This window comes from Rhineura floridana, chromosome 7 (genome assembly GCF_030035675.1).
Source record: "Rhineura floridana isolate rRhiFlo1 chromosome 7, rRhiFlo1.hap2, whole genome shotgun sequence".
Lineage (NCBI taxonomy): Eukaryota > Metazoa > Chordata > Lepidosauria > Squamata > Rhineuridae > Rhineura > Rhineura floridana.
The window spans coordinates 143,279-169,572 of record NC_084486.1 but is presented as its reverse complement, the minus strand read 5'-3'; the positions used below and the strand labels follow the sequence as shown (position 1 = coordinate 169,572).

Here is a 26,294-nt window from a genome sequence, read left to right as displayed (position 1 = left end):
ATAGGAACATCACATTTCCCCCCCCCTTAAACAACAGCAGAGTATTATTCCTGTTCCAGGATTTATACGTCGCGTTAACAAATAAAAGTTTCTATGGGGAAAATGTCTTTCTTTGTTCCTCTGTCTGGTCACGTCACTGCAGTCCCAGCCACTTGCCTGGAAAGTCCATCGGCCAGTACATTGTCCTTGCCTTTTATGAACTGGAAGTCCACTTGATAGTCCTGTAGGGCCCAGGACCACCTCTGCAGCATAGCGTTATGGTTTTTCATAGTCTGCAACCATAACAAGGCCCGATGATCCGTAGCCACTGTGAATCTTCGTCCCCACACGTATGGGCGCAACTTGTTCAGTCCCCACACGACCGCTAGGCACTCCTTCTGGACCGACGAATAGTTTTTCTCCCTCGGCGTCAGCTTGCGACTCAGGTACGCCACTGGATGTCTGGTGCCTTCTCTCTCCTGTAGCAAGACGACTCCCAGCGTCAGGTCCGACGCATCTGTAGCCACGATGAATGGTTTCTCATAGTCTGGTGCTATTAATATGGGTCCTTGGCACAAGGCTTGCTTCAGTAGATCAAAAGCCTTCTGACATTCATCCGTCCATACCACACGCTCAGAACACTTCTTCTTTGTTAATTCATGCAAGGGGGTTGCTATTTCCCCAAAATTTCTCACAAACTTCCTATAAAATCCAGCCACACCCAGAAATGCCCTTACTTGTTTTTTGGTTAAGGGGATCGGCCACGCTTGTATTGCCTCCACCTTGCTCCATAAGGGGGTGATTTTCCCACTCCCCACCTTATGTCCTAAATAGATTACTTCCTTTAGTCCAAACTGGCATTTCTTAGCTTTTATTGTGAGGCCTGCTTTTCTTAAGGCCTCCAATACTGTTGTCAGGTGTTGGACATGCTCAGGCACCGACTTGCTAAAAATGGCCACGTCATCGATATAGGCCACTGCAAAATCTGACATGCCTCGCAACACAGTATTGATTAGCCTCTGAAATGAACTTGGTGAGTTCCTTAGTCCCATGGGTAAGGTCACAAACTCATATAACCCATCTGGTGTACTGAAGGCAGTTTTGGCTCTGGATTGCTCATCTAGTTCCATTTGCCAAAATCCTTTACAGAGGTCTAATGTAGAGATAATGGTTGCTGCCCCCAATAACTCTAACATAGCGTCTACCCTAGGCATAGGATACGCATCTGGAACAGTAATTTTATTGATTAGCCGATAATCAATGCAAAACCTTGTCGTTCCATCTTTTTTCGGAACCAGGACAATACTTGAGGCCCAGGGACTGATGAATTCCCTGATCACTCCTAATTCCAGCATATCTTCCACCTCCTTTTTGATCTCATTCAAAACTTTCCCATTCACACGGTACGGAACAGATCTGATTGGGGCATGATCTCCAGTATCAATGGAATGTATAACTATACTGGTTCGGCCAGGTTTGTTGCTAAAGAGATTCCTATAGGTTTTCAAAACTCTCAGAATCTCTTCTTTTACTTCCTCCTCTACCTCCTCTGACCATTCCACTTGATCTACCCCTCCTTTGTCTTTGCTTTCCTGTACCAAATCTGGAAGTTCAGGCCCACTTCCCTCAGGGAATAAGGTAACTTGCAACACCTTTGCATCCCTGGTATGGTAAGGCTTTAACATATTTACATGAACCACTTTGCTTTTGTTTAATTGGTCTGTGGTGATTACATATGTCACTGTGTCAAGCCTTTCTCTGATGGTATATGGTCCTTCCCAGTTAGCCTGTAATTTGTCATGTTTCCTGGGTATGAACGCCATAACCATATCTCCCACATCATACACACGTTCTCTGGCTGTTCTGTCATACCAGTAACTTTGCTTCTCCTGTGCATGACTCAAATTCTCGTTCACTACTTCCATCATTGATGTTAATTTATTGCGGAATTCCAATACAAAATCTACTACAGAAGTTTTGTACTCTCCCAGAGTTCCTTCCCATGAATTTTTTAGCAGTTCCAAAGGTCCCCTCACTTTTCTAGTAAACATTAGTTCAAAGGGTGAGAAGCCTGTTGACTCCTGAGGGACTTCTCTGTATGCAAATAAGAAGCATCCCAACTGTTCATCCCAGTCTTGTGGGTGATCTTGAACATAGCTTCTGATCATGCCCTTCAAAACTCCATTGAACCTCTCAGCTAGCCCATTAGTGGCGGGATGGTAAGTAGTGGTCTTTAGATGTTTTAGACCACAACATTTCCACATACATTGCATCACTTCTCCCATGAATACACTGCCTTGATCTGTCAGCACTTCATGAGGGAAACCCAGCCTCATAAAGATTTTTAATAAAGCCTCTGCCACTACAGGGGCTTCTACAGATCTCAGTGCTTCTGCGTCTGGGTACCTGGTGGCAAAATCTACCACCACCACTAGATATTTCTTGCCATGCCTTGTGGGTTTGGAAAAAGGGCCCACCAAATCTATTCCCACTCTATAAAAGGGTTGTCCAATTATAGGAAGGGGCTTTAAGGGTGCCTTGGTCTTTACTCCACTCTTTCCCACCTTTTGGCATATTCCACAAGATAGACAATGTTGTTTTACATCCTTGGAGATATTTGGCCAATAATAATGTGCAGCCAATCTCCTCTTGGTCTTTTTTATTCCCAGATGTCCTGCACATGGAACATCGTGGGCTACCTCTAGCAGTCTGGTTCTGTATTTGCTAGGTACTATCAATTGCTTCACTGGTTCACATTCATCTTTTCTCTCAGCAGGCATCCACAGTCTATATAAAATCCCATTCTCACACACAACTTGATTCCTCAGTTTGTCAGTGAAAGGAATCTGTCGGGTCAGGGCTTGTTCCTTTATCTGCTTCAAACTGATATCTTTATGCAGCTCTTCCCTGAATTGCTCTGCTTTGTCCCCAGAGACCACTTGATACAGTTTGTCTTCTTCAGCAGGCCTGCTAGTGGTTGCTATGGTGACCTGAGGCTGGTTAACAGATTCCACCCTGTTTGTTTCAGCCCCCCTTAATATGGCTTCTTTTTCTCTGCCAATTTGCTGTCTGGTCACTACATAGATCTTTCCTTGGGCGCCCATTACATCCCTTCCCAGTATTACTGGTTCTTGTTGCTGGGCATTAATGCCTACTTTATATCAGCCCTCTCGGCCTCTCCAAGTCATTTCCACCAGGGCCACAGGCAAACTTTCTGGTTGACCCCTCACTCCTTGGATAGTCACTGTTTCCTGAGGTAATATTTCTTCAGATTTTATTAAATCTGGCCTCAGTAATGTCTGAGCGGCACCAGTATCAAGCAATGCCCAATAATTTGCCCCTTGTACTCTCACTTCCTCTCTCAGACTTGAATCAAGGTCTGTTACTTCTGTCCAGTTTATCTGGCAAAACTGAATCTTTTTCGCTGTTTCTAAAGCCTTAGGCTCTGTTTTCACTGCCCTTGTCTGAGCAGGATTACTACTGGGGTTGGCAACCTCACATTGAAAACGTAGGTGCCCTGGTCTACCACATTTGTAGCATAATTTCTCCTCACTTTTAGGGTACACAGATCCACTCTGGGGTGTCCTGTGCCCTTCAGATTTTAATGGAGGACTCACTCGCTGTGGTACCACATCCCTTCTGCCAGCACTATATGGCTGGGTTTAAACTCTCTTGATGTTTTCCCCACCCAGCCAGTTCTATTAGAGGCGAAGTGATCCGCCATCTCTGCGGCCTCCTGCACCGATGTAGGGGAACGGTCTTTGACCAGGAGCCTTATTTCTGGTGGTAACTGATGGTATAATTGATCCAGTATCATGAGGCTTTTCACCTCTTCCACTGACTGAGCTTTGGCACTACTCATCCACTTTCCAAATATATCCATCAACTTTGCTCCCAGTTCCACAAAAGACCTCCCTGTCTGTATCTGGCAATTTCTGAAAAGCTTTCTAAAATAATCAGGCCCCAGTCTGAATCTTTTAAACACTGCTTCTTTGAATTCAGCATAGGTGACGGGCTTGTCTGAGGGGAAATATTGGTATACCTCAGCCAATTCCCCTTTAATCAGGTTTGATAAATACTGCATGTATTTATCTTCAGGTAGCCCCCACCACTGAGCTGCTTTTTCAAAGGTGCTGAGGTAAATTTGAGGATCTTGACCAGGCTCATAGACAGCAAAGTCCTTTGGAGTAATTTTTATTTTTGCTCCATCTCTCTCTTTCCTTGTCTCCTCAGAGTGAAATTTCTCTCTATCAAATTTTAACTTTTCTACTTGTAATTCAGCATCCAATGCTCGTTGCTTCTCCCTCTCCTCAAACCCCAATCTCATTCTCTCAATTTCCAACTCCCTCTGTTTTTCCTTCTCTGCACCTTCCATCCTCAATCTCTCAGCTTCCAACTCCCGCTGTTTATCTTTTTCCTCAGCCTCAAAGACCCGCTGCTTTTCTTTCTCATCAGCCTCCATCTTAACTTCTCTCTCAAGTACTCTATATAAGCGGGATTGCTTAAATATCCTTCTGGGGTCTCTTCTCTGACAGGTTGTTTTTGCTGGGCAGTTGCAAATCCTATAAGTGCTACCCTCAATTCATCTACCCCTTTACCCTCGTGAGGTAAATTGAATGTTATGCACTTCTCCACCAGCTCCTCTCTTTTCATTTTTATGTATTCAGCCATGGTGTTTGAGTTCACTCACTCTTTGCCACACACTCTTTGCCAGTCACTCTCACAAGTAATCTTGTTTTGTTATTTCTGTTTGCCACACCACTGTATCTGGATTCTCTGTTGTTCGTATCCCACCGCTACTGACACCACATGTGACGCTCCTTTGTTCGTATCCCACCGCTACCATCACATGTGATGCGTCCTTCCTTGGCTCTCCCTGTCAGGTTCCTACCTGCTCGTGGTTACTGCCTGTCTCTAGGCACCACCAGGGACTCTACCAGTCCAGACCGCACTCTCTTATGGTTTACCTATCCGCTCTAGCACAGATCTCAACAGATCCCCCTGCTAGGCAACCACCAGTCACGTCCTAATACTAGTATTCCCAGAGACTCTGAATACTGGTATTGTTATTCTCTTCACTGCTGCCACCATTTGTTACAGTTCCCCTTCAGCCTTGGTCATTACCTTACCCTCCCTTCTGGTCTGTGAAACCCCAGCCAAGGATCAGGCCTTTGGTAAACCAAATTAAGTATTTATTAAAGATAACAAAGCTAACAAGATTAACAGGATTTCTTCTTAAGGCACATAAGCATATGGTTTTACTCAATACTAATCCGAACTCCACCTCCCTCCTTCTTCACTCTCTCCTGACAAACAACTCTCTCAAACCCCACCAAGCAATCCACTCTTTCTCTTCTTCCCCCCCCCCAGATTCCACTCTCACTCTTCCTTTTATACATTCAGCCATTTTAAACACTCAGCCAATCATCTCGCATTCTACTGCCCAGTCACTCCCCCTCTTTCACTCCACTTACCATGTATCTTCTAAAACAACAACACTTACCATATATACATTAATATAGGAACATCACAAGGATTTCTGTGGAAATGCAAAGAAATTAAGACTGGAAAAGTGAAAAACCAAGAGAACCTAAACTGACAGATCTTCCCTTCCCTCCCTCAAGCTCAATATTAGGTAGGAGGGGAACAGCAGGAGGAAAAGACCCTACCAGTAGAGGGCACAGTAGAAGTCTTTTCTGCAATATGTTACCAAACATGATTCAGGCTAATTAAGTTGATTTATGCTCACAGCAAAATATCTCAACTTTCACCAAAGCACACTGGGACGAAGCAGTAGTGGCCACTCTTCCCTTTGAAAAATAGAAAGCCAGAAGTTGTTCAAGCCTGTCTATAACACTATCGTAGCCTTGTAGCAAAGAGAACAGAAATAAAGAAAAATGTGTTAGTCCTTATATTAGTAGCAATTTGGCTATCCAGTTTGGCTTCTTTTTATTTCTAGACTTTGATCATTATCTAAAATTGATCTCCAGATCTGCTAATATAAATTGGTAAAGACGTTTAAAAACACATTATTTACAGTCACAACAGTGTCATCGCCTGAATTTCAGCCTCTGTAGGGTTCTGGTGACATACACAGAGGGTGAAGTTTAAAAAGGGCAGGGACAGCAGTTTATTTATTTATTATTTGATTTATAGCCCACCCTTCCTCCCAGCATTAGCCCAAGTGGGCAAACAGAGGCGCTAAAAACACATCAAAACATAATAAAAACAGACCCTAAAATACACCAAAACAAGACAACTTTAAAAACTTTTTTTTAAAAAAAGCTTTTAAACATCTTTTAAAAGGGGTTAAAACATATTGTTTTTTAAAAAACATATTAAAAAGCAATTCCAACACAGATGCAGACTGGGATAGGTCTCAACTTAAAAGGCTTGTTGAAAGAGGAAAGTTTTCAAAAGGTGCCGTAAAGATAACAGAGATGCTATTTAAGGGAAGGGAATTCCACAGGATAGGTGCCACCACACTAAAGGTTTGTCTCCTATGTTGTGCTGATAAAATGGTATCTGCAGGAGCCCCTCACCTGCAGAGCGCAGTGATCGACTGGGTATATAATAATAATAATAATAATAATAATAATATATAAGGGGTAAGACAGTCTTTCAGATATCCTGGTCCCAAGCTGTACAGGGCTTTGTACACCAAACCTAGAACCTTGAACTTGGCCCAGTAGCAAATGGGCAGCCAATGCAATTCTTTCAGCAGCGGGGCGACATGTTTGTGAGCAGTCTCACCACCGCATTTTGCACCAGCTGCAGCTTCCTGACCAACCTCAAGGGCAGCCCCACATAGCATTACAGTCATCCAACCTGAAGGTTACCAGTGCGTGGATAACAGTGGTTAGGCTATCCCGGTCCAGAAACGGCCACAGCTGTCTTACCAGCCGAAGCTGGTAAAAGGCACTCCTAGCCACAGAGGTCACCTGGACCTCTAGCGACAAAGATGGATCCAGGAGCACCCCAGACGACGGACCTGCTGTTTCAGAGGAAGTGTGACCCCATCCAAAGCAGGCACCTGACCAATTATCCTCTTTTAAAGAAACCTTTCCTGGATCCAGACAATTTGAACAACTACAGACCAGTGGCGAATGTCCCTTTTTTGGGCAAGGTTTTGGAGCGGGTGGTTGCTAGCCAGCTCCAGGTGCTCTTGGATGAAACCGATTATCTGGATCCGTTTCAATCCGGTTTTAGGCCCGGTTTCGGCACTGAAACAGCCTTGGTTGCCCTGTATGATGACCTTTGTCGGGAGAGGGACAGGGGGAGTGTGACTCTGCTGATTCTCCTTGATCTCTCAGCGGCGTTTGACACCATTGACCATGGTATCCTTCTGGGGAGACTCGCGGAGTTGGGAGTTGGGGGTACTGCTTGGCAGTGGTTCCGCTCCTACTTCGCGGATCGTCACCAGAAGGTAGTGCTTGGGGAACATTACTCGACTCCCTGGACTCTCCATTGTGGAGTTCCCCCATGCTCTTTAACATCTACATGAAGCCTCTGGGTGCGGTCATCAGGAGTTTTGGAGTGCGTTGTCATCAGTATGCTGATGACACGCAACTCTATTTCTCCTTTTCATCCTCTTCAGGTGAGTCTGTTGATGTGCTGAACCGTTGCCTGACCGCGATAATGGACTGGATGAGAGCTAATAAACTGAGACTTAATCCAGACAAGACTGAGACACTGTTGGTGAACGCCTTCCCCGCTCAGATGGTGGATGTACATCCTGTTCTGGATGGGGTCACACTCCCCCTGAAAGAACAGGTTCATAGTTTGGAGGTTCTTCTTGACCCTTCCTTGTCTCTTGAGGCTCAAGTGGCCTCAGTGGCACGGAATGCGTTTTACCATCTTCGTTTGGTAGCCCAACTACGCCCCTATCTGGACGGCGACGACCTCGCCTCGGTTGTCCATGCTCTGGTAACTTCAAGACTGGATTACTGTAATGCGCTCTACATAGGGCTGCCCTTGAAGACAGTTCGGAAGCTTCAGCTAGTGCAGAATGCGGCAGCCAGACTATTGACGCGGACCAGTCGGTCTTCGCATATAACTCCTGTCCTGGCTCATCTGCACTGGCTACCTATCTGCTTTCGGGCCAGATTCAAGGTGCTGGTTATGACCTATAAAGCCTTACATGGTATGGGACCGCAATACCTGGTGGAACGCCTCTCCCGCTATGAACCTACCCGCTCACTTCGTTCGTCATCTAAGGCCCTCCTCCGGGTGCCAACTTATTGTGAAGCCCGGAGGGTGGTTACCAGATCTAGGGCCTTCTCGGTGGTGGCCCCCGAGTTGTGGAACAGCCTCCCCGAAGAGGTACACCTGGCGCCTACCGTACTATCTTTTTGGCGCCAGGTAAAGACCTTTTTATGCTCCCAGGCATTTTAACCATTCTAAACATTTTAATCATTTTAATCTCTTTGTCTGATTAACTTTTGTAACATTGATCTTTTTTTATTTTATATTTGTCGAATTGTATTCTGTTTTGCTTATATGTTTTGTGATTTTATTGCTATGATGTTTGTTTTTTATCTTATGCTGTTCACCACCCTGAGAGCTATTTGCTAAGGGCGGTATATAAATAAATAAATAAATAAATAAATAAATAAATAAATAAATAAATAAATCCGAACTCAGGAACCACCAACCCACAGTGCCTCCGTCTTGCTAGGATTCAGACTCAGTTTATTGGCCCTCATCCAGCCCACCACTGAGTCCAGGCAGTGGTCCATAGCTTGCATGGCCTCTCCTGATTCAGATGTTACAGAGAAATAGAGCTGGGTATCGTCAGCACACTGCTAACACCTCACCCCAAATCTCCTGATGACCGCTCCCAAGGGCTTAAATAGATGTTAAACAGCATGGGGGACAAGATGGTACCCTGCAGCACCCCACAGCACAACTGCCAGGGGGCCAAAAGACAGTGACCCAACACTATTCTTTGAGAGCGACCCTGGAGATAGGATCGGAACCACTGTAAAACAGTGCCTCCAATGCCCATCTCACCAAGTCAGCCCAGAAGGATACCATGGTCAATGGTATCAAAAACCACTGAGAGATCAAGTAAAAATAACAGGGTCGCACTCCCCCTGTCCTTCTACCGATGAAGATCATCCATCAGGGCAACCAAGGCCGATTCAGTCCCATAACCAGGCCTGAACCCAGACTGGGATGGGTCAAGATAATCTGTTTCATCCAAGAGTACCACAACCCTCTCAATCACCTTCCCTAAAAAGGGGGTATTTGCTACCGGTCAGTAGTTGTCACAAACCAATGGGTCCAGGGTGGGCTTTTTGAGGAGTGGCCATCTTTCAAGGCGGCTGGAACCACTCCCTCCTGCAATGATACATTGACCACACCCTGGATCCACTCAGTCAACCCCCCTCGGCAAGCTTTAATAAACCAAGAAAGGCAAGGGTCAAGAGGACATGGTGCTGGCCGCATCATAGCAAGCACCTTGTCTACGTCATCAGGCCGCATCAACTGAAACCGTTCCCAAGAAGTTGCAGCAGACGTTGCACTGTACACCTCATTGGGGACTACAGTAGATGTGGATGGGGCATCAAGACTGCTACAGAGGCAAGCAACTTTACCCTCAAAGTGCTTTGCAAACAATTCACAGTGGGCTTCTGAAGGGTCTAAAACTCCATTTCCTGGAGTTGATGTCAACAGACCCCTGACAATATGGAAAAACTCCACCAGACGGCTACTTGAGGATGCAATGGAGGCAGAGAAGTGGGCCTTCTTCACCACCCTGACTGCCACACAGTAGGCACGGTTATGATGTTTTACTCGTGCCTGATCAGCCTCACAGCACATCTTTCGCCACTTGCGCTCTAGCTGTTTTCCAGCCTGTTTCATTGCCCTTAGCTCACTAGTGTACCAAGGTGCAAACTGGGCACCACAATGCCAGAGATGGCACTCGGGTGCAACCGTGTCAAGAGCCCGATGCACCTCGCTGTTCCACAGCGTGACAAGAGCTTCAACAGGGTCACCTGCTCTATCTACTGCAAACTCCCCCAGGGCATTCAGGAATCCTGTGGATTCCACTAGTCTCCGGGGGCAGACCATCTTAATCTGTCCATCACCTCTGCAGGGAAGGATCGGAGCCATAAGTCTAAACTTCACCAAGAAGTGATCTGACCATGACAATGGGGTAATATCCACCCCCCCATCCCCGGACCACCCCTTCCTCCATCTGAAGCAAAAACCAAGTCGAGGGTGTCCCCTGCCCTATGTGTTGGGCCAGTAACAACTTGACAGAGCCTGATGGTCATCATGGAGGCCATGAAGTCCCGAGCCAGAACTCTAGAGGCAGCCTCCGCATGGACATTGAAATCACCCAGCACTATCATTCTGGGCTCCTCCAACACCACAGCTGAGACGGCCTCCGCTAGCTCAGTCAGAGAAGCTGCTGGGAAGCAGGGTGGATGGTACACCAGCAGCAACCCTAGTTTACTGTCTCGTCAGCCCGACACCAGGTGCAAGCCCTCACAGCCAGCTACAAGACAGAGTGGTTTCCTGGTGACAGAGATGGAAGTTCTATAGGCCACAGCAACTCCTCCACCCCCATCCCTGCAGCCTGTGCTGGTGTTGCACCGAGTATCCAGATGGGCAAAGCTGGGTCAGATCAACTCCTCCCAGCTCACCCACCCAGGTCTCAGTAATGCACACCAAATCAGCACCTTCATCCACAATCAAATCATGGATGAGAGTGGTCTTACTGTGTACCGATCTGGCGTTAAACAACAACACACACAGGCCAGTGGGCACAGCAGATGAGCAATGAGGAACCCATCCATGAGAGGAGCGGCAGCAAGGAACAAGGCGCAGATAGCTTTGTCCTTGTCTTCTATGGTAATTCACCACATCCCTATGGCTATACTTCCCTCTACCCATGATCACTGAAATTGGGGTGGCATCACCCATTTCCCTCCGTACTAAGACTCCTCCTAAACACCTAATATGGACCCAACACGAGCCCACCAACAAAACCTGTCAGAGCCAGTTATTCCAGTAGGCCTCTGCGAGAATTGGGAACAGTCATACCCATTCAAACTTTTTCACACAGGGCCCATCTACTCCCCCACCTGTCTCACACCCAGGGAGGGCCAGCTTTCTGCCAGTTACAGACTCTCACTCTGAAGCAGTTGTCCCAGTGTTGCAGTCCATATGGAATTAGGCTTCAGGAGCTCCCCTCTCTTTGGTTAATGCTCTGGAGGCATTTCTACACTATGACCCTATAGCTTTGCTGAGGCATTAAAAAGGTAAAGGTGTCCCCGCACTTTTAGTGAGAGTCATTTCCGACTCTTGGGGTGACGTCTTGCAATGTTTACTAGGCAGAATGTATATATGGGGTGGGATTGCCAGTTCCTTCCCCGGCCGTTCTTTACCCCCCAGCATATGCCGGGTACTCATTTTACCGACCACGGATGGATGGAAGGCTGAGTGGACCTCGACCTCTTTTACCGGAGATTCGACTTCCTCCTTCCGTCGGAATCGAACTCCGGCCGTGAGCAGAGCTTCGGCTGCGTTACCGCCGCTTACCACTCTGCGCCACGGAGGATGACATTAGTCTTCTGTAATTAGCTGGAAGCACAATTAAGGGCCTAGCTCTATACTGAAGATCTGCCAGCAGCAGGTGCAGCTAAACTATGGCCCTTCAGATGTTTTTGGAGAACTCCCATCAGCCCCAGCCAGCATGGCCAATGATCAGTGATGATGGGAGTTGTAGTCCAGCAATACCTGGAGGGCCATAGGTTCCCCACTTCTGGGCTGCAGGATTTGATGAAAAACTCCACTAAATTGCCAGAATATCAGATATGCCAACACCATGACAGACACAGCAATAAAAAAGCTGAAACAGGATAGGGCTTGGGGCAGCACAGGAAAGGAGCACACTTAAGCCACATCTTATATCCCTTGACTCCATGGCCAAAAACCCATCAATGACGCCAACCCCATACAGGGAGGCCATAAGTCAGGTGATGTGCACCCTCACTCTCTCAGGCCTCATGACATTCACATTTAGACCTCACAAGGGGGAACTTGGGTAATGTGAAACTATGCAGAAAAGACACTTCATATACAAAGGGAGCACTTTGCACAGAACAACCTAAACTTGAGCACATTGCTAAAACCTCTCTGTTTATAACTGCAATAGGTACCTTTTCGTTGGGACTTCAAAATACCCAACACCAACTTCCTCTCCAGCAATTGGTGTGTGTGCTTATGTGTGACACAGAAGGACCAAGCATGGCACACAGGTATTGCTGAACTGCTGCACCTACCTCCTATGTCCCCCCAACTCCCACTGCCAAATGTGAATAGTGTCTCTTGATTGAACTGTATTGTCCAGCAGTCTTCCCCCAACCCCAACAGTGGAGAGCAGTGTCCTCAGGAAGTACTCAATCCCCCCCCAATGCAGGTAAACTCTCTGTTGGCCAAGCCCAGGCCCTCCACTTCAACTAATGCCAGTTGGCAATTGCTAGAAGCACATGGGACCCTTTCCCTCCCTGTGTATTGTGGTCCCAGTGAAAATCAGGACTTCATATCGCTATTACTATTTAAAAAAAAAAAGAGAGACTTGCTAATGACAAGTTTAGGAGCACATCTAGTTTGGCCCTCAGTGTCTTCCCCTGCAATGTGGAGGAATGGGGAAAGGGAGAAATGCATGTCTTTTTTCGGAGGTATGAGCTGTCTAGACATTTGCTGGACCTTCATCAGCCTCTGGGGATCAGCTCCAAGCTTTTCCTGCAGTCTTAAAATAGAAATTGCTCATTGCATCTGCCACATTCATCAGCACAAATGCCATCATCCTGGCCTTTTGGAGTCTTTGCCCTTCCTCTGCCGCAAACTTAAAAAAAAAATCTGGAAGGAGAACATGAAACCTAGTAATAAAGCAACAGAGCAAGCAGGTTCTCCTGTTCCTATCAAACTAAGCACTTTCCATCTGGTTTCCTTCTCTTATGTCACCAAGCTGGAGTGTTTAGGCAAAGAGCAAAATAAATAAATGTGTATACTCATATAAGATGGTAGCTTTGGGAGAAACAATCTAAGGCTGCTGTCCTGTACAAAGTTGTCAGAGTAAGTCCCATTGAACTTCTGAGTATTCTGCACTGTAAGATCATTTCTAAAAGCATTTCTAAAACCCTAAAACAAAAGTCCAAAAACTATTCTTACCCTCCATTCTCCTGAGTGCAAGTTGTCCAAGAAAAAAAAGGAACACAAATATCTCCGTTCTAGCCAAAGAATCTACTTAGCAAAAAGAATCACCCCAGTAACTTCAGTCCTGCCCTTTAATAATATATAATCAGACATTTTGATTGAGGTATTTTTTTCTTATTTATGTGATGTCACATCTGCTAATTCCTTTTCTTTCAATAAAACAAACAACGAAAAGGAAAAGGGAAGCTTATAGTAACCTTAGATTTCCATTCCAGTGCTAAAAAATGTTGATTTAAATGCATTCCTCTTATGTAATTAAATGTATTATTTAACAAAACATACAATATATTGCTTGATTTCTACAAAACCTCTACTTAAAGATGACTGGGTGGCGGTTACTTATTTGGTGCAGACAGCAGGGAAAGATGGAAAGTAGGACTGAATAGATGGAAAGTAGGGCTGAATGCTTTGTAAGTTGGACTGACTACCAAAACAGAGTTTTGCGCTTTTGAAAAAATGAAAGTTGCATGTCAAGCATGCTAGGACCATCATGTTAGGGGACTAAGCATGCTATGGAAAAGGTACGAAGAGGATGGCGAATACCAAACCCTTTTCTGCCCATGAAGGTAGTAGAGCAGGCTGTCCAAAATGGGGCACTTAACCTTCTGGAGAGGTCAGCCCTATTACATATATATACTGAACAACATTTCATAAAGGGGCACTTGTGCACTTCTAACACCAAGAATCACAGTCTGAGGCACCCTACACTCCACCAGTCTATTATTACACATTGCTGAAGGTTGTTCCCCCTTGGCTATATCCTGTTTGCATTTACAGTAGGGCCCCACTCATATGGCGGATTACGTTCCAGACCCCTGCTGTAAAGTGGAACTCATTGAATAGAATGGTGCACGATGCCTGAAAACCACTGTAAAAGTGGAACAAGCGCCATATGAGTGGGGCTTTAGTCTAATTGCATCTAACTGAGACCGCTGTATTAGCGAATCGCTGTAAAGCAAAGCGCTGTAAAGCGGGGCCCTCCTGTACTCTGCAATAGCCTGTCCTGCATCGATTTAAAAACAAAGAGGGCATCTGTGTGCTTTAAATATACTATTAAAGTGTGCTTTTCTATAATATTCTATCACCAGTTCAGAACTAACCTCACCAGAAGCGGTACATTAAAGTGGGAAGACGTCTGCTACAGGAGAGGGGTGGTCACCCAAAACCTCCCATGTATGGCCATTCAATAGATTCAGTGGGACATCTTTTTAATTGTTCCAAATTTGAAAACTCCAGCAGAGGGACTCACTTAAGAAAACCACACAGAGTGCTTCCACATGGCTGTTTATTGTGGACTTGGTGCCGCTCATGCTAGGAAGTTTTTCACAATGTCAGCGCACACTTTTTCTCCCTTTCATCCAAATTTTCCATTACTGCAGAAAATCCAGTAATAAAAAAACAATCTGTCATCCTACATCTGCAGTCACTATGGATGTGGATGTTCTGTAGGGCATTTTTTGGGGTGTGGGCAGTTTGTTGCCTGTCTGGTGACATTTAATTGGGTGGTCTCCATTGCCACACTCCTACTTCTGTTTGCTCCCCATTTGAGCAGATTTTCACAAGACCTGTAATAATAAAAGTAAATGCTTTGAGCTCCTTAGTGCTCTGATTGAAGGGGGGAGTATATGATCCTGAGAAGAATCCTGAGCCTCTTCAAACTTCTCCAAGAGTGGAGAAAGCTGGAAGAGAGAATTATCTTAATTTTCATGCACACATTCTACTCAGAGCACTAAGCAGGCCCAACTTGTTTTTATTATTACAGATCTTGCACAACTCCGTTAAATTAAAATTGGGCAAAAATAAATGCATTTTTTTAAAAAAGAGCAAATAAACTGCAGTTTAATTCTATAAATTAACTGGGGGAGGAGTGATTGAGGGGAGGGAAACCCTTCCCCAAACATACCCAGGATATTTTCTGCCAAGCTCTGCCCAGTGGTGTGGATGTTAAGATGCAGAACAACAATAAATACAGCGAGTGAAAAAATGGTGGTGTGTGGACCCTCATCGGCCAATTGGAAAAACTGGGTCTGAATAAGCCGATGACAAGATAATGACCATGTCTGGACACAGCCTAAAATCTCAAAGCCACAGAAAGAAGCTGAATCTTCTCCCTCCCAACAATTCTCTCCTACTGCCCCCAACCCTCACAAAACATATTAAAAAGTTGTTTTTCCTGCAGGAGTTACTTCCACGCATGGAATATCACCAGGAAAATTACTTCAAAAGCTGTTTCGAAAGCTCATATATCTCTCTTGGAACAAAACATTGGCACCACAATTTGACCAGTTCCCAGTCTCTCTGCAACTACAGCCTGGGGTGAAATCAGTGAAAAAGATGAACTGAGAAGAGGGGAAGAAACCTAGATGCAGGGCTGGCTTTAGGGGTGAGTCAACTGACCGGTCACCTGGGGTGCTGAACTGAGTGGGCACCAAGCTATGAACAGTAGCTATGATTTTTTAATGTACTCTCTGCAGCGAACTAAAGTGGGGAAAAGCAAATGTCTGTAACCTTTTTTTCAAGGTTCTACAGGTTGTTTGGTTTTTTTTTTAAGAAATAATTTTTATTGATTTTCAAATTAAAGATCTTCCATTACCAATACAACTGTTGGAAATAGAAAGGCATAAATAAAATATAACAAATAACTAACCCTTTCCCCTTCAACGTACCCCACCCCACCCTTGCCCATCCTGGCACTTTCTGGATTATAAATTTTACAAACATTCTGTCTCCATATTTATTATTTGTGGATGTTAAAGGTTCTCAGCCAAACCTTTTACAGAACATGATGAGGAAGACAACAACCAAATGTCAATGGTGAATTAATAAAATTTTTAAACAACTCCAAGTTATAACAACTTTTAGGCATTCCAAATATGAGTGTAATATGAGGGTGGCTTTTCCCCATGTTCATTTTGGTTGATGTATGCTACAAACGGGTACCATGTATCTAAATAACCGAAGTTTAGTTGTTAATTTTTCCATGAAAGCCGTATACCAGACCTTTTGATACCAATGCTCCAAGGTGGCTTCACTTAGATCCTTCCAATAAATTGCAATTGTAATCCTAGTGGCCATTAGTAAGTAGCCTATGAGAGACTTATTTTTGAGATCTTTATTGACTCCTACAAAAAGATTCATAACTGCGAGTCCTCTCTGGAACAGAGGCTGTGATGTGTTGTATTTCCTCAAAGACTCAGGTCCAGAAAGGCCTCACTCGAGCACATTCCCACCACATGTGATGATAAGTCCCCAGTGAGGCACACCCTTTCAACACGTGGGAGCATGAGCCGCATTAATTCTGGACAAGTGAACAGGTGTCAGGTACCACCTATGTACCACTTTTAACATAGCTTCCTGTATCTGAGAAGATGTGCTTACAAGTGGTTTATTCCATAATATATTCCAGTCCTGTTCATTAATCTTGCCACCCCAATCTCCTTCCCATGTCTTTTTTAGACCATTCATGCTACAAGCTGTTTGGGTACTAACTAAAAAAAAAAAGATCTTCCTTCAACCTTTCAAGTATGTTTCTTTTTCATTTTCCACTTTGATGTCATTTGTGCTAGGTATAAAATCAGTGGAACACAAATTTACTTTGAGGCAACGTTACCGAGCACTTACTACTAGGAGTAGCAGGTGTCATGGGCCCCACAGAGAACTGCTAGCAAAGGGAGCAGAAATGATATCTTTAGAGACTATCTGGACCATTTGCTTCTGTGCATTTAGATGATATAGCTGTGTACTCAGCCTTCCCTGGACAACATGAGTCCCACATCTGAGCAGACCTCCAAAGGCTGAAAGAGTATCACATGTATGCCAAGCTGGAGAAATGCAGCTTTGACCTAACCACCCTTGATTTCTTGGGGTATCGAACTTTGCCTACAGGAGTTGAGATGGACCCAGGAAAAATGAACTGTGTGCTCTCCTGGCAGACCAAGGCCAAGGACCTTCAGCGCTATCCAGGGTTTGCCAATTATTACAACAAGTTCATTGCTACCTATTCCAACCTGATGTTCCACCTGAAGGACTGTCTGAAGGAATACTGTCAGGTGGATTCACAACTGGTTGGAAAACCGTACTCAAAGAGTGGTCATCAGCGGCTCTGCTTCGGACTGGAAGGAGGTTTCGAGTGGAGTGCCACAGGGTTCTGTCCTGGGGCCGATACTCTTCAACATTTTTATCAATGACTTAGACGATGGGGTGGAGGGAAGCCTTATGAAGTTTGCGGATGATACGAAACTGGGAGGGATAGCTAACACAATGGAAGACAGGAATAAAATCCACAGGGACCTGGATAGACTAGAAAATTGGGCTGAAATTAATAAAATGACATTCAATAACGACAAATGCAGGACTCTGCATTTAGGCCACAAAAACAAAATGCACGGCTACAGGATGGGAAATACCCGGCTTAGCAGTAGTGCGTGTGAGAAGGACCTTGGAATTGTAGTGGATTGCAAGTTGAACATGACCCAGCAGTGTGATGCTGCGGCAAAAAAGGCAAACGCAGTTTTGGGATGCATAAACAGAGCTATAGTTTCCAGGTCGAGGGAAGTAATAGTCCCACTATATTCTGCATTAGTCAGGCCTCATCTGGAATACTGCGTTCAGTTCTGGGCGCCTCATTTTAAGAAAGATATAGACAAGTTACAGCGGGTTCAGAAGAGGGCGACAAGGATGATAGCCAGTATGGAGAACAAGTCTTATGAGGAAAGGTTGAAGGAACTTGGCATGTTCAGTCTGGTGAAGAGAAGGCTGAGGGGTGACATGATTACACTCTTCAAGTACCTGAAGGGCTGTCACATAGAGGAGGGTACAGATGTGTTCACTGCTGACCCAGAGGGTAGGACTAGGTCTAATGGTTTTAAGTTGCAGGAGCGTAGATTCAGATTGGACATTAGAAGGAACTTCTTGACAGTAAGGGCAGTTCGGCAATGGAACCGACTGCCTAGGGAGGTGGTGGGATCCCCTTCGCTGGATGTCTTCAAGCAGAGGCTGGACAGCTATCTGCGGGAGATGCTCTAGCTGTGGATTTCCTGCTGTGAGCAGGGGGTTGGACTCGATGGCCTACAAGGACCCTTCCGACTCTAGGATTCTATGAATCAGCTCCCTGTCAGTGGATGGAGGCTGCTCAGTGGGCCTTCAAACACCTCAAGTCCTTGTTTGCCTCAGAACCCATCCTCAGAAATGCTGTCCTGTTCTCACCAGGCTCCTAAAAAGGCAAGAGACTTTCCAGCAACGCCACAGATGAGGGCTACACCATTGCTGTATTCAGGGCCAATCCAAAATGAAAGTCCAGAGTCTACCACAGCAACAAAGGGGTCAGACACAAAGCAAGGTCAGAGGAGTCCAGGATCAGGAGCCAAGCAGTCTGCAGGCCATGCAGGTCTGGGGCAAGGCAAGAAGCAGGTTCAGAGTAGTCTGGTCTGACATCAACAGTCAATCCACAGAAACATCAGGTACAGAGCTGGTGGATAGACTATGCTCCAGCAGCCCTTCAAGCCTAGCACTGGGGGTTTTATGCTGAAGCTGCTGAACCATACCCCAAACCTCAGCTGACTCCCATTGATCACCTGCAGGCAAACCTTTACTCCCAAGGAGTCCTTTACTCCACAGGAGTCTGGGCCTGTAGTCGGGCACTTCTTCTGATGGGCTGGGTCTCCATCTGGCATTTGAGGTGATGCCTCTCCTTTGGGCTCAATATCAGAGGCCAATCTTTCCTTGGGTGCCAACAGCTCATGCTGGGCCTCATCATAGGACCCTGACTCCTCACCCTCAGATAAGGCCTGAGCCAGGGCTGGGTCCACGACTGGAGACTCGTGGTCTTCCTCCAACGAGGGCTCCCCTAGCTGGAACCTGACACATGTTGACTCCTGCCTGCCTTTTGTGGTGGAGACGGATGCCTCGGATGTGGCGAGTGGAGCAGTCTTGTTACAAGAACCAAAGAATGGGGAGGCCTCCACCCTTGCACATGTTTCTCCAGGAAAGTGACAGCGCCTGAGCAAAACTATACCATGTGGATGAAGGAGTTAAGTAATGATCCAAGATGCCTCCAAGGACTGGCAACACTACCTGGAGGGGTGCAACATGTAGCGGAGGTCCTGATCAACCACTGGAATTTAGAAAGCCTCCAGATGGCCTCCTGTTTTCCTGCCATGCTCCCCAGGAACTCCAGAGGCAGGCCATTAAGGCAATAATAAGGCAATGATAAGCTTCCGCCGGGCCTTGAAGATCTGGCTCTTCAGGCAGGCTTTTGGGGTGGGTTAGGTTTTTTACTGATTATGGTTTTAAATTTTAATGTTTTAATGTATTGTTTTATCTTGTACGTCGCCCAGAGTGGCTGGACAACCAGCCAGATGGGCGACTAATAAATTGAATAAATAAATAAATAATAGTCTTACCCAGCTGCTTTCTCCAAACACTGTCACTGAATCCATACAGCCATCATGGTTAAGCTAAGAGTACTGAGAGAACTATCCTTCTCAACAATTATAAGGAAAAGTTATATAAAATTCTATAAAATGGCCTTCCAATGGCATCTTTCATCACACATCACAAGGGGACTGCACACACATCCAGCAGCTCCTGACATACACGCATGCCCAGTAGGATTTTAAAGTTTTTTTCTTAACTGTAGACCACTCCCTACCATATTATACCCGATCTTCAAAAGTCTCTTTCAGTTTCAAAATGTGGCAAAGGCAAAGTTCCCATAGCATACATAACTAGTTGTTCTGTTCTTTGGGTGCAGCCTAAATATATGATGAATCTGCCTAAAGATCAGATCATGCTGCTGAGACTTTAAAAAATATCAATATAATCCTAAGTAGTACATCAAAGTTTATTTATATCCCACCTTTCAGCTATAAGCCTCCATGGCAGCTTAGAACATACATTAAAATCATATTGTATTTAATGCACAGTAACATCCCAGTAATCTACAGAAGACCTGAGTTAGAAACAAGAATAACAGTAAAAACAAAAAACAAACAAACAGCAGGGTGCAAAGTTAACAACACCATCCAAACCCCTGGGCAAATAAGAATGTTTGGACTGTTTGCCTGAAGGCTAAATGAGAGGGAGCCAACCAAGCATCCCAAGAAAGGCCATTTCACTGCTCTGGCATCAGTGGCATACATGAAGATCTAGAACACAACACAGCATGCACAAACCTTCTATTTACTTACTGTTGTTAGATTAGATTTTAATGTATATGCCTCTTTCCCATAAAAGACTGCTTAAAGCAGCTCACAGAACACAAAGCCAGCAACAGTTCACTCAGAAAAATATAACAAACAGGATGACATCCAATGTTAGCCATTAATTTCAGTGGGCCTACTTTCAGTATGACCAACACTGGGTATCACCAATGATAGATGTGTACAATGTAATCAATCAATAAATAACATAACAGTCTCAGATTTCTTCCAGACATTGTGTTTACTGAACATTCATCCTGATTTGTTTGCACAAAGTTTGCAGGGAGGTTAGACAGCATTGGTTATTTATTGAGAATCCATTCTGATTAGTTTACAAGAAGGTTAGGTGAACTTGCATCAAGCAATTGTTCTCCTACACATTATACTGGATTTCCCTGAAACTTATCTTTTGCAAAAGGTACAAATTTGCAGGCAGGGGAAGCAGGTTTGTTGCACAAAATCACCAAATCGGCTTTAGTTGCACAGCCTGAATTTACCAATATGTGACTGAATCCACCCCAAAATAGCAACAGTCTGCAAGTGCCCTTAGTATAACAATATAAGCAAAAATAATCAGAAGCTAAGAAATCTAACAATATAATAAAATGGTCTAAATACAAATAACACCATAGCAAGAATCTAGATAGCAGCTAAACAGCAAAGTAATTTTACCTCACCCACCTAGAAATCTGCACACATTGGCCCCTCCACGCACAAGAAAAGCTCCCAATATGTTCCAAAGGGAGTTTGGGACAGATAAATTAAACAAGGATTAGACAAATTAATGGAGAAGGCTATCATTGACTGCTACCCAGAATGGTGATGTGCTACCTCCATTGTTGGAGGCACTATGCCTTTGAATACCTGTTGCTGGGAATCACCAGTGGGGAGAGTGTTGTGGGCTTCGCATAGACATCTCGTTGAGCACTGTAAGCATGGGATGCTGGAATAGATGGACCTCTCACCTGATCCAGCAGGGCTCCTCTTATACCCTTTTCTGTACTAAATAACAACTGGGGGATGACAACTATTTTAGGATCTTGGAGTGGGATGGAGCAAAGGGTTAATCACTCTCCACATGCTGTGGTCCTAATCCTCATTGCCCCCCCAAGTGGTTGTTTTTCAGTTTTAAAAAGATATACACAATGCCAACCCGTGTGTTTAACGTCATGTGTAGTTTAGCCCTTACGTTTTGCCTTGTGCTGAATCTGCATGACTCAGTAAATAGAGTCTATGGAGCATGACTCGGTAAAAAGGGCTGACCTGGTTTCAGTGACTGAACATATAAGAAACCAAAATGGTAGTGTAAAATTCAACTCTTTTCAAAACTTGCTTCCAGACTGTTGCTATGTTGTGGGTGGGGTTCAATTGCATACCAGGAAATTCAGGTTGTGCAATTAAAGTGGATTTAGTACTCTTGGCAATAAATCTGCTTTTTAAAAAAAGACTTTTTGTTGTAAGAAAAGGGGAAAATGCACTGGAAAAAAGCATTGGATTCTGAGCAAATCAGAACCATTGCCAAATAAATAGGCCATCCTGAAGTGAGCAAAGTTTAAGTATTCTTTAACATTATCAACGTGAGTTTGATATAAGGAAACCTTTCCAGTAAATGTTCCGCAAGGACCTACATTTCTTTTTATCAGTATTACTGTCAAGTGAGATTATGTTTTCCCTGGGGTTGCTTCTTTTTTTTAAAAGTTACTATTTAATTATGTTACCTTATTTAACATTTGTTGCTTAAATTAGCACTGTGATGGCTGGTAACCACTAGCTACTAAATTCATCCTGCCTATCTGGGAGGAGAGTAGGCTGAATAGCTTGACAGTTGAAATGCAGCCATTTAGAGAGTTTTGTAGCTGGATGTCAAGAATGAGCCTGGGGAAGCACTTTCTGCTGAGATGCGGCCCTGCTCCCCAAGGTCCAGTGTATATATATTTGTAAATATAAAGCATAAATAAACAAAACACTATAAATACATTGTAAACAGAGTACTCAGTCCTTTCTAATTGCAAGGAAACTGACCCTATAAAAATGAGACATTTAGAACTTCCTATCATTCCATGAAGTTGGAAGTGAACAACACATTGCTATAATTCTATAAGAGACAAGACAAGTCATGCATTCTTGTCCACAGCTCACAGTAAAAATGTGCTCAGATTCAGTGGGGCTTTCTCCTCTGGTAAAGAGACTAGGATTGCAGCCTTGAGTCTCTTAAAAGCAATAGTAGGAAGTAAAGCAACCTACAAAGGTCTGCCCACTGAGAAGAAAACAGGCAGCAAAGATTAAGGGTTTTCTGTTACTTGACTCATGAAAGAAGATGAAACTTAATGCCATTGCCAAGAACTTCTGCCGCATACACTAGAATAGCCACGAAAGACATTTGATAGTTTCTTGACCCTACTTGGAATGAAACAACAAGATACTAGGATTAAAAAAAAAGCCAGTGGGAGATGGATGGATGTATCAAGAAAATCTCAGCATCCCCTAGCAGTTCAGTCAGATGTCACACTGCACTGGAATTAGCCTGTCACCATGTATTAAGGACAAACTCACTTCCACAGTGAACTAGATGCTAGAGTTGATGCAGCTCTGAGACAGCTTTCCAATGCTCCATCAAACTGTGGGATCAGTTCCAGTTTTTGCAGCCTAATGATGCTGACTAGGCGACTGTAGCATCCAGTGATGTGACCTCTTTACCCTTGCCCTTCATGACTGATTAAAGTTAGCTGTGGGGGCATGCATGACAGGGTGGGCCCAGGGTGTGATGAATGTCTCTCTGCAGGGTGGAGTGCCTGCAGTCTTGAAGAAGGTAGTGGTTCAGCCACTCCTGAAAAAAACCACCTTGGACTCAATAGTCTTTAACTACCACCACCTGGTTGGAAATACCCCCTTTTGGAGCAAGGTTATCAAGACCGTTGTGGCGGCACAGTTGCTGGCATTCTTGAAGGAAACTGATTACCTAGAACCACTCCAATCTGGGTTCAGGCTTGGGTTTGGAACAGTAATTAATGCTTTGGTAACCTCAAAGTTGGATTACTGCAATGCACTTTATGTAGGGCTGTCCTTGAAATTGGTCCAGAGGCTGCACCTAGTGTAGAATGCAGTGCCTAATTTCCTTGTGGAGGCAAACTACCACCAGAGTACAACACCTTGGGCTCATCCACATGGGAGTATTTCTTCATAGCAAATATACTGCTTTTACCTTCGTTATGGATTTACACTGTCTGCAGTTCATGCTCAATGTTAGCTGCCAATTGATTTTTCCCATTCACACAAGTAGGCATTGCACCCAGACCCACCCAAAATGATGAGGCAGACACAAGCATATGGGTTAAGAATGGGCAACATTCTTAATGCCAATTAACGAATTAAATCACATTAGACCAATTAAAGCAAATGATAGAAAATGAAAACTGGATTAAGTCAATCCTCGAGATTGAGATCTGTGGAGGGGGCCTGGATAATTTTAAAAGATCAGGGCGGGCCCCTATAAATCTGAGTGCTACAGAACTTAATTCCAGCAGCTCAGATTTTTGAGCGAGTAACCTTGGCTCTAGGCCGCAGAGTAGTGAACAGAACTCGCTACTCCTGGCTTTTCATTGCCGGCACATTATCTGTGCCTAGGGAATCATGTCCATCTCACCCCTTTCTAGAAGGTGCCTCAAGGTTCTCACAGAATTATTTCCACTTACCCCCTTTTTCCCAATCCCGTACTGACCCTGCCACAGAGGAGACCTAGCCCATGCTTAGGTCACCTCACCCCCCACCAGAGCCCAAGGTGATGCCTGATACCCTGCCGCAGATCATCAAAGAAAATGTCATACCCCTCATCAGAGAGGTATACTCCATCATCCTTGTACAGATGTGGCAAAGATTGTTTGATGTCTGGATGGGGAATGAACCCTCCCCCATCAGCCAGCAAAACCCACCTCAAGGAATCATTCACCTTCCTCCTGGCTTCGTCCATCTGCTTGGGGGCGCTGTACTTCCTCACTCTGCACTGAAGGATATCGGACCAGATGATTCTCACCCCTGGGAAGGCAGATTGGATCGAAGCAAACTCCTCCTCTGCCTGGAAGTGAAGTGACAAGCTCTTCTTCACCCCCAAGTCATTCTCACCCAGGTGGATCAACAAGACTTGAGGTGGCAAGCCACCACGCAGCCACTGAAGCAAGACCAGGAGAAGCTGGCTCCAAGCATGCCACACTCAGGGAGCCTGGACAATTGAACTCCATAATCCAATTCTATGCCCAAAAAGGTTAAGACTGGTGAAGGACCCTCAGTTTTTTCAGAAGCCAGTGGGATGCCCAGCTCCTCAGCAATGGATGCAAAAGCCTGCATAAGTCAAAGACAATCATCGGAGCCAGCAGCTCCGGCAAAGAGAAAATAATCCAAACAATGGATGATACTCTCCGAGCCAGTCCTTTGCCTAACCACCCATTCCAGCATGGTGCTTAAAGTCTCAAAGGCTGCGCATGAGATAGAACATCCCATGGGCAAGGCCCTATCAACAAAAAACTTGCCCTCAAAAGAAAAACCCAGCAAATCAAAATCATGAGGGTGAACTGGAAGCAGGCAAAACGCAGACTTTATGTCACATTTGCCAAGCAGAGCTCCTCGGCCACAGTGCCGCACCATTGCAACGGCGCTGTCAAAGGAAGCATATGAAACAGAACATAGGTGCCGAGGGATCGCATCATTCACTGAATCCCTGTGAGGATAAGACAAGTGGTGAATGAGGCAAAACTCTCCTGAGGCCCACTTGGGTACCACCCCGAGTGGGGCAATCCTCAAGTTGGGCAAGGGCAAGCAATCGAAAGGGCCAGAAACTCTATCCTCCCTAATCTCTTTCTCCAATTTAGCACGGACAATGTCTTGTAAACCAGAGACGGATTTAAGATTCCTGGACATCCGGTGAACCCTAGGGCCAACGTAAGGAATACGAAAACCTTCTTGAAAACCTTTGGCTAAACATTCAGCAGCAGCCCTATCTGGATAGTCCTGCAAGACCTGGCCCAAATTGGCTATGTTAATGGGACTGCTGGCCTTTAACAGCTGCAGCTGTGGGCAGGGGGTTGACAGAACCACCTCCATGGCTGGGATGCTGCCCCCTGCTCCCCCCTCTAGTGGCCCTGCTACGTGTGCAATTGATGACTGCATGGCCTGCACCACAGCTGGAACATCCATGTCTGCAGCGACATGGTCGCCTGCCACAGTGACCCTGGGAATTGAAATCCCAGCAGAGCAGGCAGAGTTGAACCCCCTGCCCTGCAACCCCAGAAGAAACCAGGGAAGTGGGAGAGTGGACCAACAAATGCTCACTATCAGCATGCTCACCAATGGCTTTGCATGCCGGAGTCAGGCATTGCATCCACAGCTCTTGCTGTGGAATGTCCCAAGGAAGCATGGGGTTCAAAGCCGCCCTCATCCTAAAATTTTCATCGTACCTGAGCCACGCTGGGCCCAGGTACTCTGAAAAGGCCCTGTGGATAATGTCCAGATGCTTAACTAGAGCTGGACCCTTCCACAGATGAGCCTGCAAAACCACGCCCATGTAGATAGTAAAACCAGATAACTAGTTTCCCCAGTTCCTATCAGCCTGCTTCCGTTTTATTTTTTCTTTGTCCCGGGACTCAGAACTGTTCTTGCCCATGGGTTCTGGTTCCCGAAAGAGGAGGGAAAAAAGGTCAATGTACTCGCCCCTCCAAATCTTTTCTTTGGTAGGTGGGAGCAAATGGTCCCCAAAGGCAGAGCAGTTTCACCATAAGGCAGAGCCCCAGCACCATGAGCCTGAGACAAAGAATAACCCCTGGGGAAATACAGAGATGGCTGAGGTGGTACCCCATAGGAACCAAAACCAGTACAGTGGGGGCCACTTTGCCA

At 45.2% G+C, this 26,294-nt stretch overlaps 1 protein-coding gene across 13 annotated transcripts in view; it reads right to left on the bottom strand.

Annotated features, from left to right (window-relative positions):
• The window catches only part of SYNPO2L (synaptopodin 2 like), a 100,466-nt gene that overhangs the window by 54,997 nt on the left and 19,175 nt on the right, over positions 1-26,294 (bottom strand). For 2 of the 13 annotated variants that reach the window (XM_061634600.1, XM_061634599.1), the window contains exon 2: positions 5,483-5,518. The exons of 7 other annotated variants lie outside the window; for them this stretch is intronic. In XM_061634600.1, coding sequence (XP_061490584.1) covers positions 5,483-5,485 — 3 coding nt within the window. In that variant the 5' untranslated portion in view covers positions 5,486-5,518. Of the gene's footprint in view, positions 1-5,482; positions 5,519-5,728; positions 5,748-24,340; positions 24,484-26,294 lie in introns of those variants that run through there. 4 more of the 13 variants (XM_061634597.1, XM_061634598.1, XM_061634602.1 and 1 more) reach the window with 3 other exon arrangements.